This window comes from Haliaeetus leucocephalus, unplaced genomic scaffold (assembly GCF_000737465.1).
Source record: "Haliaeetus leucocephalus isolate CR32 unplaced genomic scaffold, Haliaeetus_leucocephalus-4.0 Scaffold144, whole genome shotgun sequence".
Lineage (NCBI taxonomy): Eukaryota > Metazoa > Chordata > Aves > Accipitriformes > Accipitridae > Haliaeetus > Haliaeetus leucocephalus.
In genome coordinates, this window is record NW_010972580.1 from 2,713,236 (window position 1) to 2,725,597 (window position 12,362).

The 12,362-nt window shown below is 54.9% G+C and overlaps 1 protein-coding gene across 2 annotated transcripts in view; it reads right to left on the reverse strand.

Annotated features, from left to right (window-relative positions):
- Positions 1-5,662: 5,662 nt before the first annotated feature.
- Positions 5,663-12,362, reverse strand: part of MAPT (microtubule-associated protein tau) — a 50,518-nt gene continuing 43,818 nt past the window's right edge. The window contains exons 13-16 of one of the 2 annotated variants that reach the window (XM_010561409.1): positions 9,612-9,693; positions 8,865-8,977; positions 6,637-6,784; positions 5,917-6,139 (exon numbers count right to left, since the gene is read on the reverse strand). In XM_010561409.1, coding sequence (XP_010559711.1) covers positions 6,135-6,139; positions 6,637-6,784; positions 8,865-8,977; positions 9,612-9,693 — 348 coding nt within the window. In that variant the 3' untranslated portion in view covers positions 5,917-6,134. Of the gene's footprint in view, positions 6,140-6,636; positions 6,785-8,864; positions 8,978-9,611; positions 9,694-12,362 lie in introns of both variants that reach the window. The other variant, XM_010561408.1, reaches the window with a different exon arrangement.

Sequence of the window (12,362 nt, forward strand, 5' to 3'; positions counted from 1 at the left end):
CACTTCCACCCTCCGGCCTTTTCCTCCCCTAGGTTGTAGTTCCAGGTATCCCGAGGGGTGACTCTGCCCCTCCCCGATCTCCCCTCTGCCCCCAGGGCCGCCCGCCACCTCCTCCTTCCTTCTCCCCTGGTTTGGGAGCAGCCATGCCCTGTGCCGAGGTCTGGCTGCCCTGTCCGTCGGGGACAGCGGGGAGGGGGGAAGGAAGGACCCTTTTAGCCGCTTCACGCACAGCTCCGCGTGGGAGGAGTGGGATTTCGGAAGCAGCTTTGTTCACACCTTGCGTGTTTCTCCTGGGTCGAAGGCAGAGAGGGGAGAGAGTCCCCAGCCCGGTGCGGTCGGACACTTCGAGCGGGAGCAGAAGTCACGACGCACTTAAGGGACGCCGTTGGGGATGTGGCTGTTGGCCGAAGCCAGCAGCAGCTTTCAGCTGGGGAACGCGGGTCTGCGACAGACGCTTGAGCTCTGCCCTCGCGTCCCGGCCCCCCCTCCCCCCCCGTAGGGTTGGAAAGTTGGGGTGAGGGCAGCTCTGGGCCGCAGCACCGAGGAGCCGCCGAGAGCGGCCGGCGGCAGATGGAGCATCCCGTGCCAGGAGCGGGACGTGGCAGGTCCGGGTTGCATGGCAGAGGCGCCAGGGTGGTCCCTGTAGCTGGGTTTGGTCTCAGAAAACGGGAAATGAGAGAGGGAAGGGAAGGAGGGCAGGTGGCGGGTGGGCGGCCGGCTCTCGCCGCACTGAGGTGGTGGGGGGGGATCGGGATCTGTCACCACTGCTTCGCTCCACTTCCACACACGGTCCGAGAACAGGTGTCGATTCTGTTTCATTTCCCAGTCGTTGGTCCGACGTGCCACCTCCTGACAGGTATTTTATTTTGAAACCGAGTTCGCTGTCGTTCCTCCCCTCCCTCCCTCTCCCCCTCCCTCCCTTCCGCACCCACAGTGACTCCCAGATCCTGCACACCGTTCCCATCTGTAACGCTTTCTGATCCCGACGGTGTGGCTATTGGTCCCTGTCCTGTTGCTAGCATTGTGCCTGTCTTATGTATAATCACATCACCAAAAAAAAGGAAAAAAAAAATACAAAGGACATTTTTTTTTTTTTTCCATTTTGTAATCGTAAAGAAATAGTAGCTAAACTGCTTAATGGTTGGGGTTTTCACAATTTTCAACATTATCTAGTGTTTTTGGTTCTGTTCTAGTTTAAAGGATTGTCATCGTTTCTTTAAAAAACAACAACAATGCTACCATATCCCTCTGCATAAGTGCTTTTCTATTTATAAGGTTGAAAATTCTGAATAACCCTTTTAGCATTATAAAAACCACAAAAAAACCACCTTGTATTTTGTAAATATTTTCTTTTCCTGCTTTGAGCTGTGTAATGTCCTTGTTATATAGAAATGCTTTTCTTCCGAGAAGCTGATCTTTGTTAATGTCTTGATTCTGTTGGCAAAGCACAAATGTGCTTATAAAAAAAAAAAAAGAAGAAAAGATTAAAAAAAAAATTAAAACAGAACATTCTATGCAAAGTGTGTTTGTGAAACGCTGGGCTGGGAAGTGGAAGGGGCCCTTCCGCGCGCTCAGCCCGGTCTTGGGCGGATCAGCCGCTTCCCTCCCACCCCGCGTTTCAATGGCCTCTTTTTTTCCTGTAGAACGTTATTTCCCAGCAGTTCTCGTCAATTAGTGAAAAGAGGAATTGTTTTGCGGGATCTCCGGATTTGGGCTTTGCACCGAGATGCGCGATGGAGTGGGACCGGGGCTTGGTGGTGCTTCCCTGGGAGAGCTCACGAGAACCGAGCTCTGCCTTCGTGTCGCTCAGTCAAACCACCCGGGCTGGGCGAGGAGTTTGTTTTACGTTTTCAGGGTTAACCGGTTGCTGCTGATTCGTGCCCAGGTACCCTTTGTGTAAATTGTTTGCCCTCCTGGCAGGTTTTGCTGTGAAAGTTGATTGTTGGCAAGAGCCGAGTGGTGGGAGGCGACTTCTTTGGGTGCTCCTAAATTTCCAAGACGAGAGAGTTACACTTTGTGCGTCCTTCTCCGAGTGGATGGGAGACGGGAAGGTGCCGGGTGATTATCAGCCAGATGATCAGAGAAGTAGGAGGCAGCAACCTGGGCATCGCTGGACTCATTACAAGTAATTAACGGGGGAGGAAAACCAATCTGAAAAGCAAACGGTGGCGACGGCGGCTGCATGAGCAGCTGCGCCGCGCTGGAAATTTCTCTGACCTGCACAAGGTGGGGGGGTGGAGGTGCGGCACAAGGGCTCGTGGTGCTGCTTTGTGGCTGCTGCGGTGCCGGTAACTGGGGGATCTCGGGCTGCAAAAGCTGCAGCTGTAACGGGCTGGAACTGGGGAAGGGGAATGAGGCATTGCTGTGATGCGAAGCAGCCTCCAAACAGCCGTGGTACTGGGGGTGGGGGGGCAGAGCTGCATTTAGGCTTGCTCCGCAGCTGAGAAAATGTGGCCACGGTTATGCAATGAGCCAAAAATAAAAGTTGGGCTTCCTGGTTGCAGGGCCTCTGCCCTGCCCCACCCTGCCTGCGCTGCCCACCAGACAGGGCCTCCCCTTCCTGCACCCCAGTTTGGGGCAGGAAGAAGCGCGGCCTCCCTGCGTGCTGCAGGGAAGGGGAGCTGGCGAGCGGTGGCTGGTACTTAGAAATCGGTCCCTGCCCATCTTCACCGCTCCCCGGTAGCTGGTCCTGCGGCCCCGGTGCGCTGGCAGGGCTGTGGGGGACCCAAAACCTGGCTGAGCCTGAGCCTGGTCCCTGATCCTGGTCCCAGGTCCCTCCTGCTCCCCGGGCGCTCCCCCCTCTGTGCAAAAGAGTCGGCGTTTATCGTAGTAATGACTTTATTTCCAAATTCACTTTTACGGCAACAGTGTAACCCAGTTGTTAAAACGCACGATACACTATGGACATTCACAGACAGAAGCTAAGCTAGAATGATACACTGAGATCAAACCTTCCCTCCCCTCCCCAGCGCACCGCGGGGGACACGGGGCTGCCAGCACCACCGGCAGTCTGACACTGGAAGTTCATTTAACAAGCGTATTAATTTTTTTTGAGTGCAGAAACACGTGGTTTTTTTGAGTCAGTGCCGGTTTTAACCCTTTTCAGACCAAGATGTGTGTGGAGTAAAGGAAAAGCCATGGGTCAGTCTGTCCAGTTGCCCATGGTAACCCTCAGGCCTGGGTCTGAACATCGGGGCTGGGGTTGTGGCTCGGGCTGCTGGAAGGGGACAGCAGGAGACGCGGTGGATGGAAAGGGCTGTCCCGGGACCCCCCCGGCAGCCCCCGCGGGGGAGGACAGGGGTGCGAGGAGGATGGCAGACGGGGCTGGGGATGCCCGCTCAGCTGAGGACACTGGCAGCAGGAAGGGACGGCTCACTGGAGCTCTCCCGCATGCCAAGGACGCCCCTGGCCCGGGGCGTTGGTGACCCTCAGGAGCTGCACAGGGGGCCGGGGGGGATGGCACAGGGCAGTGCCAGGACGGGCAAGCTCAGCTACACACCGTCCTGCAGCCGAAAAGGGTTAAAAGGGGTGACTGGCGTTCGGTGGTTCTCCCACTTGCTCGTTTTACAGAGGACAAAAATACCGCAGCGGCTCCTACATCCTACACCGATACAAAGATAGTCACAGACTGGAGTACAGAGTCTTACAATCATAGTCAACTGAAACGGAGCGAGTGACAAGCTGGATGTGGGCTTTCGCTTGACCTGTTCGTGTTGGTGCTGGACCAGCCTCTCCCCAGCAGTAAAGCAGCTCCTGGGGCTGCAGAGAAAACCGCCATCTCCCCCAGACAACCGTCTTTGGCGCTGGACAGGCCTCCGGCTTGGGCTGCTGCCCAGCCCGCCTGCAGCAGCAGCAGCCCAGCGCCGCACGGGAGAACCCAGTGGAGCCGAGCGAAGGCCGCAGCAGCATGGCAGGTTCATCGGCTCCTGCTAAGGATGGGAGCGGGCCCTGTCCAGGGAGGAACCCCTGCTCTGCCCCAATTAACAGCTGCTGAAACTGCCTCGGTGGCACCCAGCCGCCATCCCAAGGACAACCTGTGCTCCAGCAAGACCCCCCCCCCCCAACCGTTGACCCAGTCAGACCAGGATTTCGGCCCCCTTGCTGGGAAAGCACGGCTTTCCCTACAGCACGGCCCATGGGGTGCACGGTCTGCGGCCCCCCCCCCTCCGCCCTCACCGCCACTGTCAGCAATACCCCACCGCTCGGCCGGTGCCTCTCGGGGTGAGACGGGGAGGGAGGACGCACACTGAGCTGCACTGATCGCACCTCAGCCTCTTTGGTTGTAGAAGGAAGGGGACAGCCACGGGTGCAGCACAGCCCCGGGCCACCCCCTCACGCTCCCTAGGTTGCCACAGGAACAAAAGCAGCAAAAGAAATCAGTGTATCAGCTCTTTTCCCCTGTGTGGTGCCGGGGGTTGGTTAGCGCTGTCTGAAGGAGACGCTATGAGGGGTAACATGCTGCAAATGCAAACCAGGAGAGCACCCGGGGAGGGGGTTCAGTGCCAGGGAGCAGCCTCTGGCCCCCGAGCGCAGGCTGGGACCTGGGGGAGCTGGCACCAGCTAAAACCACCCTCGCACCTTCCCCTCGCGTCCTCCCGGGTGTCTCCTCCTACCGCTGCCAACAGCACGAGAACAGCAGAGCCATGGAGCTGCCACTTCCGCGATCTCTTAGCTGACCTTGCAGGGAAAAAAAAAGAACAACCCAAAAATGTTACAACCTGCACCCAAACCCAGGGGCCATCCCAGCGCTGGAGCTGCGAGTGCCCCTCATAGAACAACCGCGGGCCCTGGGAGGCGTGCAGCCCCGGGGGAGCAGCGCAGAGCTGGGAAGCCCCAACGCAGCCCCCCCCCACAGCCCTCTCCCACAGCCCTCTCCAGGGAGCAAGGCAGGGGCTCTGTGCCCACCCACGCACCCGGCAGACATGCGGTGCCGGGCTGCCCCATCGGCGCCAGGTCTGGGCACAACCCGGAGCTTGGCAAAGCTCCCCCACTCGGACCCTCCTCGCTGGGCTGTGGTGGAGCCGGCGCGGGGGCAGCTCAAAACTACTTACAGCATTTTTTTTTTTTTTTAAACACATGCTCATTTATGAAAACAATCACCCTGGCACGGTCCAAGCATATACAGACAAATCTACTCTACGACACGAGGGGCTGCCAAAGGAATAGGGAAAAGCCTCTACTCATCCACTCAGCGGTTCCAGCACAGCCACGGAGAAGGGAACGGCCGTCCGGGGCCCCTTCCGCAATGGGATACCCCGGCCTCGCCAGTACTCCAGCTGCCGGAGCTGAGAGCGGGTTTAGGGGATACCTGGCAGTTATCTTCATACACATCTCGGCTTTCAGAGGTAAAAACAAAAGGTTTCTTCCAAATCAGCAGGCAAATTTAATGCAGAAAGGGAGGGCACCTCCCTGCAGTCCCTGGCTGCAGCACCCACTACCTCTGCTGCCTGCAGGCCAGATTTCCAGCCCGGGCATCGTTAGGGTAACGAGCATGGGAAGGTCACATCCCCTCCCATGAGGACCTCCCGCTGCCCTGTGCTGCGGTGTGGGGTGCTCGGGTCAGCGTTGTGCTGTGGCTGTCCCCTTTATCCCCCTCCCCGCTTTCCCAGGGTGGGTGGCCCCAGGCAGGGCTGGGACAGCGAGGGACCTCGCAAGGGGACGAGGGAGGGAGTGGGGGACTGGCATGGGCTGTGCGCTCCGAGGAGCAGGGGAGAGGAGGTTTTGTACCTCATAGTGTCACTGATTTTGAAGTCCTGGAGCTAGAGCTGAATGAACAGTAAAAGCAGGTTAAATCATTAACCAGTTAGGGGATGGGGAAGCAGCTGTAAAAGGAACAGAGGAAGAAGGCCAGATTATTATTTTTGTTTCTTTTCTTTTTTTTTTTTTCCCTTGTCTTCTCTCATCTTTGCCCGCCGTGCCCCGATCACAAGCCCTGCTTGGCCAGCGAAGCAGACACTTCGTCGGCTAGCGTGGCGAGCTGGGGGGAGTCCACCATATTGATGCTGCCGGTGGAGGAGACGTTGCTAAGGCGGCGCGGGGAGGCATCTCCGGAGATGGTGGGGGACTTGTAGACGATTTCAGCGCCGTGGTCGGTCTTGGCTTTGGCGTTCTCACGGAAAGTCAGCTTATGAGTCTCAATCTGCAACGAGAGGAGAGGGTGGTGAGCGGGGAGGATGCGGGACACCATCTGGAGAGGCCGTTTTTACCTGCAAACTGTCCACTCGGTCACTGCCATTGTGCAGCTGGGAGGAAAGCTCAGTTCATTGGCCTGATGCCCCCAGTGCCCCCAGTCTTCAGGCATGTCCCTTCCAGTAGCCCACACAGGGAAGGGGCACAACCGGAGGGGATGGCAGGACTGGAACATCTCGGGATGCTGCCAAATCCTTCCCAAGCGCCCAGGCCCGGTGTGGCGGTGGGTCCCAGGCACAGGACTCAGACGGCACAACCTGGGCTGCTCCCTCTCCCCTGGCAGAGATTTATGGAAGGGGTGGGATCCCCACATGGCGCATAAGGCTGCCCCTTAACCCACAGCCCAGTTGGGCACACAAAACGCTGCTCCCACGAGCCAAACCCCTCTCTCCCGGCAAGCGCAAGGGCCAGGGAAGGGAGGTGAAGTGGATCGGGTTTGCTACTTACTGGTGCCCTCCCCAGCCGAGTGCAAGGCTGGGAGCTGGCTCTCCGGGGGGGTGGGCGGCTCCAGCACCAGGGCCTGGAGCCCAGCGGGGTCTGGGCTCGGGGTCCGAGCAGCCTGGGGACAGGTCTTGTCTTCCTTGCCTTTCTCTCTCTACAGGTGAAGAAACCCGCCCAGGGCGGTGGGGTGCAAAAAACGCATCAGCAACAAAAAACAAGATCCAATAAATGTCAACCAGAAGGAAAAAGACAAAAAATAAGAAAAGAAATAGAAAATTGGGGAGAAAAAGATCTGAAAAACAGGGCCATTCACTGACTCACAGGAAGAACAGCAGCTGCCTTTGGAGACAGGGAGGAAAGCTTTCCATGTGCAGCAAAGGAGAGCAGATGCTGCCGGCACAGGTACTTTGGCAGAGCACACCGGCTCCCCATGGCAGACCCAGTGCAGGAGTGGCACGTGAACCAGCGTTCAGCCTAAAGAGCTGTGGACTGTGTGTCCAAATCTGGATCTTCTGTGTCGCAGAGCAAGGAGGTGACTGGGGACATGGGAAATGCTGGGGAAGGGGCAGTGGAGCCGCCCACATCTGCTCTATGTGGAGGGTTGATGGGCCTCAACTGTGTCCTGTCTCCTTCCTGCAAATAGAGCATCCCACCTTGGAGTAGCACTGCCTGAGGATGGTCCCTGGTGCCAAGGTGAAATGGGAATGGGCTGGACAAGAGAAGCAATCTGAGGCAGCATCTGAACTCAAGTTACACTGACAACCTCCTGCAGGTGTGGATTTAGGCAAGGTATGGGCAACTGCCACATAGGAAGGCTGAGGGCAGGTGACTGGGTCACACCCCTGCAAATGAATTCCCCCTCCAAAGGGCAAGTTCTTCAAACTGTGGCCCAGTGAATGTGCCAGGATATGAAAGAATCATCACTGTAATCATAAAAACAATTAAAATGGGCTTAGTGAAGCACAGGGCAGTCTGATGCGTAGCAGCAGCGAGAGAAGGGTAAGGAAGTCAAGCGATCCCTCAGTCAGAGGCCAGCACACCGCTGGGAGATGAAGAGATGGGAGGTGCACAGAGAAAACGTGGCCAAGAACAAAGTGCCAAAATACAGGAGCCGAAAGAGAACTTTCCCCTCCCATTGAGAAAAAAGTGTTTGAAAAACAAGCAAGATAAAAACCACTCTTCCCTGGAGAAATTCACCCATGTGTGTCACCAGGCTGGAGTCTCAACTCTGTGCTTACCTGATCTCCCTGCTCCCCTGCCTGCAAGGGATTTGGGCGTCCCTGAAGCGAGGTTGTAGAGGTGTTTCACTTAGCTAAGACTTACTGTGAAGTCACCATCAAAGCCTCTGGCAGGAACAGCTCACCCCAAGTTCAGTATTTCACCTGACCTGATTGGCTTTTGTCTTTCAATTTAAATCCCCCCAAACACACACCACTCCCTACACAGAGTACTCGGTCAGTCTCACCTGAGACTGAGACTTGAAGTAAGATGAGATCACCTTTCTTGTGAAGTGATGCCCTACTGCAAAGTCACCTTTTCTAAATAAAGCTAAGCCTTTAATGCTCCACTTTCACTGGGGAACCAACACCTGTGCAGCACCCTGAGCTGCCAGCTTTGTGCCACACCACTGAGAGTAATTTGCAACGCAGAGTGCAAAAGCAGTTGCTGACAGTGGCTCCCCTTGATGTGAAAGGTTTGACAGACAAACGTGTTTCTGCACAAACTTCAGAGAACAGCAGAAAAAGCAGGAAACCACAGGAGAGGATATCACATTCACACTCATTCAGGTGGCCATGGGCCAGGAAGAGGACAGAGACTGCCATCCTCACAGCTCTGCCACAGCTGTGCTCTGGCAAGTGTCCTCCAGGTTGGCAAATGCAGCCCAGGAGTCCTCAGCTGTGCCCGCCTGCAGCAAGCCGCTGGCAGGAAGGCAAGCTGGCTGTTTGGGCAGCGGCTGAGCAGCCTGTCCCTGGGCAGGGTGCTTTTTGTCCTCTGAAGGACAAGCATGCACAGACCACCCCACGCTAGAACATGGGCAGCGAATCGTTTCAAGCACTGGGGAAGAAGTGCTGCCTGGTAAGCAGAGAGGAGAGGCCATGTGGTCTAAAGATGAGCTGGGTGAGCAGGACCTTCTCCGAGTCCAGACTTCAACCGCTCTTTGCTGGCATGCCTGCTCACAGGACAGACACTTGCAGCAGAACAGCATGCCTGTTCTTGACCCAGTGCCCCTTTACCTTTTTATTTCCTCCTCCAGGGACGTGGCTGATGTTATCTAAGGACCCGATTTTCGATTGCACCTTATCTTTGAAGTCCAGTTTCTCAGATTTCACCTCCACCTGGCCACCACCTGGAAGAGAAGAGCACGAGCTGGGTTAGCTCCTGCGCCAGCCAGGGCAGGCTGGAGAGAAAGCACTGAGGTCTGAGCTGCCGTTCCAAGGCAGCTCAACCAAAGCACTCTGAGGCTGAGCAGAAGGTGAGGACCAGGAAAATGGCAGCAAGAGGGACCGCATGGTGATTTGGGAAACCCAGGAGCCAGGCCAAATGGGAACCAGGGTAAAGAGACTTTCTAAAGGATGCTGTGCAGAGCTGACAGACAGACATCCCAATATTTTACAGAACCAAGGGCAGGGAGCTAACCTTACTCCCCTAAACACCAGCAGTCACACCTATTTATTCCTAAATACTTCCCATTTACAGTGATGCGTTGGCACAGACAAGGGTGTCCATGGATCACACCAGATCCCTCCCCTACTACCAAGTGGTCAGGCAGACTGGAGAGGGTCTGGCAGTGACAGAGCTGAGAACAGAGTCCATCACCCCAGGACTCACTCTGATGCTCCAGTCACTGTTCCACATGCCTCCCCTCACGCCCTGCACTACACCAACCCTCTCCCTGTCTCCAGATGCACACCATGACGCAGCCTGCGAGCTCCCAAGGACCAGCACCCAGTGCTGCTGGATGCTGCAGAGTCGAAGGGTACCTGGTTTGTGATGGATGTTGCCCAGGGAACCACATTTGGATGTCACATGGCTCAGGTCGACTGGCTTGTAAACGATTTGAACCTGTCCGTACAAGAAATGAAAAAGCAATGAGCTTACTGCCACCATGGGCAACCTGGGGAGGGGGAGGCACAACACACACCGGCACCTGATCTGGATTCAAGGGAAAGGACAGCTTAAACCCCAGTAAGATTAATAATACAAAAGAAACTGTCATCAGAAATGGGAGATCATTAATGCCCATGTGCAGTAGCCTCTCTTAACATGTCAGCATGCACAAGATCACCTCTCCACAGAGGGGGGAAGTAGAGGCAAGTTTAAAGTGCTTAAGTGAGAGAGAAAGTGGAGTGGTAATTAATTAAGATTTGCATACACATCATCCAAAAGGAAGAGATATACCAGAGAGAAAACGTAAAAAATAAATACCTTTTCTGGTGTAAAACATAAAGCTTATGTCCACAAAAACTGAAAGAACAGAAATGATCAATGTGCACAGAACTTTTAAAAGAGTGACCAAAATATGCATTTCTGAAAAATGCTGTAACGGAAATAGGGGTTAAAAAAAAAGCAAAGCAAAGTCTAAATATCTGGTAGGAGTTCACATAATATAAATTAAAATGTCAATTATAATATATTGAACCACAACAGTATTTCATGATATTACGCTCTGTTTTTTTTATTTGTTTCACCCATTATGTCTCTGAACATGGGCTCCAGCAATTCCACTTAAACCACCCCATTCAAAGACCAGCCACAGCACTGTGGCATGCCTGGGCGTGGGGCCGGTGGCCTCCTGTGCACGGACAACTGGGTTACACGAGACGCACACAAAAGGAACAGTTAACGTGGAGCTGTTTAGTGGTTACGTTAGCGGTTAAACACCACACTGGAAAACACCAATGACTGGAGAGGTCTGGGACCATCAGGCATGTCAGAGACAGCAAACCACAGCACGTACACACCAGCTACATAAAGAGCAGGAGACAAGGGGGTGAGAAAACATCCCCATACCCCCAGAAGTTATCTTGGACCCTGGTTTTGGACTCACACCTGTGTGTGAATCAGCTACTGCTGTAGTTAGTTGGGCTGTGCAGGAGAAATCCATCATCAACACCTCAAGGTTGGTTCCTACTCACTGGGATGTGTCTGGCTCTCAGTAACAGCCTGGATTACAAGGGGAGCATATGCTGCTCTCTGTGTTTTCACAAAGCACCACGGTGGGCGTGCTGCTCTTACAAACTTCGGGAAGGATGTGCCAGCACCAAAGGGACCTTTGCAGAGGAGCTGACTCTTCCAAGCAGCGAGGCAGCCTCCGGACCAATGTGGCCGAAAGCCAGCACAAAGGATTCACCGTAGCCACTGCTCTCCATCGCACCTAAGCACCCTGTGCTAACTCAAAAGTCCCGGGGTGAAGGCGCATCCTTCAGTTTTCATGTTGGCCCCGTGTCCACTGGCCCCATCACCCTCAGAGCTAGGTGCTGGAACTGTGGTTGTGCACACCTCTGAGAAACACTCCACCCTCCATCATCCAGCCAGGAAAAGGAGGGGGGGGAACAGAGGCTCAGTGCCATCGTCCCACCAGCACAGAGCCAGAGCACCGTGCATGCTGGCCTGCCTTGTCTCCGATGCTCATGCATACCAAAAGGCACATTTGACAGAGTGGAGACAGAGAGAGGGGAGAAAAGCAACCCTAGGGTCTGGGAGCACATCGCAGACACAGACATGAAGACAGCATTGGGGAAAGATCACACATTTAATGCACTGGGCAGGAGGAGCACTAGATTCAGTCAGAAGGCAGGAAACAGACCGCAAAAGGACAGCTGGCACCTTTCTAATCCCAGCCGTAACCCTGAAGGGTCTTGTAAGCAATTCGGGCACCACTGGGACCTGGAACTGAAAGACCTCCCATTTCCAGAGCAAGCAATCAACAATTGAAACACTTTCTGCTCTCATTCCAGTTCCCTTTTTTTACAGACAGGACTCCATTAACCCTTACCATCCTGCTGGGGAGCAGAGAAGGCTCCTCCCCTTTTTAGCAAGAAAGGAAAAGGGGCACAGAGTTGCTTGCCTGGGAAACCAGTGCCAGAGACCTGGGGATCCCACCTCTCAGCTTCAGCAATGCTTAGGTCAACTTTTGCCTCATGCATCACCTCGTCAGAGCCTCCACTGGCTTAAAAAAAAAGATACCAACCCCAGGTTACTGTAGCAACAGTCATTCGTCTTGAAGCAGCAATGGCTGGGCAGGCAGTCACTGCTGACAGCGTCGTGGAGGATTAAGACATGACGGCCATCGAAACCCAGTAGTCTTTTGTTGCCCCTCTATTGGAGGAGCCCCAAGGCACAGCTCTGCAGCCAGGACAGCCTATGCAGCCATGCTTTGGCCACATCAGCACATGGCTTTGCTCCGAGCGCCTGCACCCAGAGCTAAGCTGCTGCTTTCCGTGTCAACACAGCCAGCCAGAGATCACACGATTTTCACTGCTGGCAGAGCCTGAGGAGGGATGACAACCTCCATCCAAAAATCCAGATAATTCTTAACCCACTGCAGCCACTGCAGCTGCAAACGCTTGCCCACGGTGTGAGCTCTCAGTGGAGAAAAGGATGAGCTCACCACCCTGTGCTGAAGCTAATTACCAGCCACAGCACAGATGATTCGTGACGAACACTAACTCCTGGCATAACAAGTGGCCCACCATGCACCAGGCAGTCCAGCTGGTGCAGGACCCTGGGAT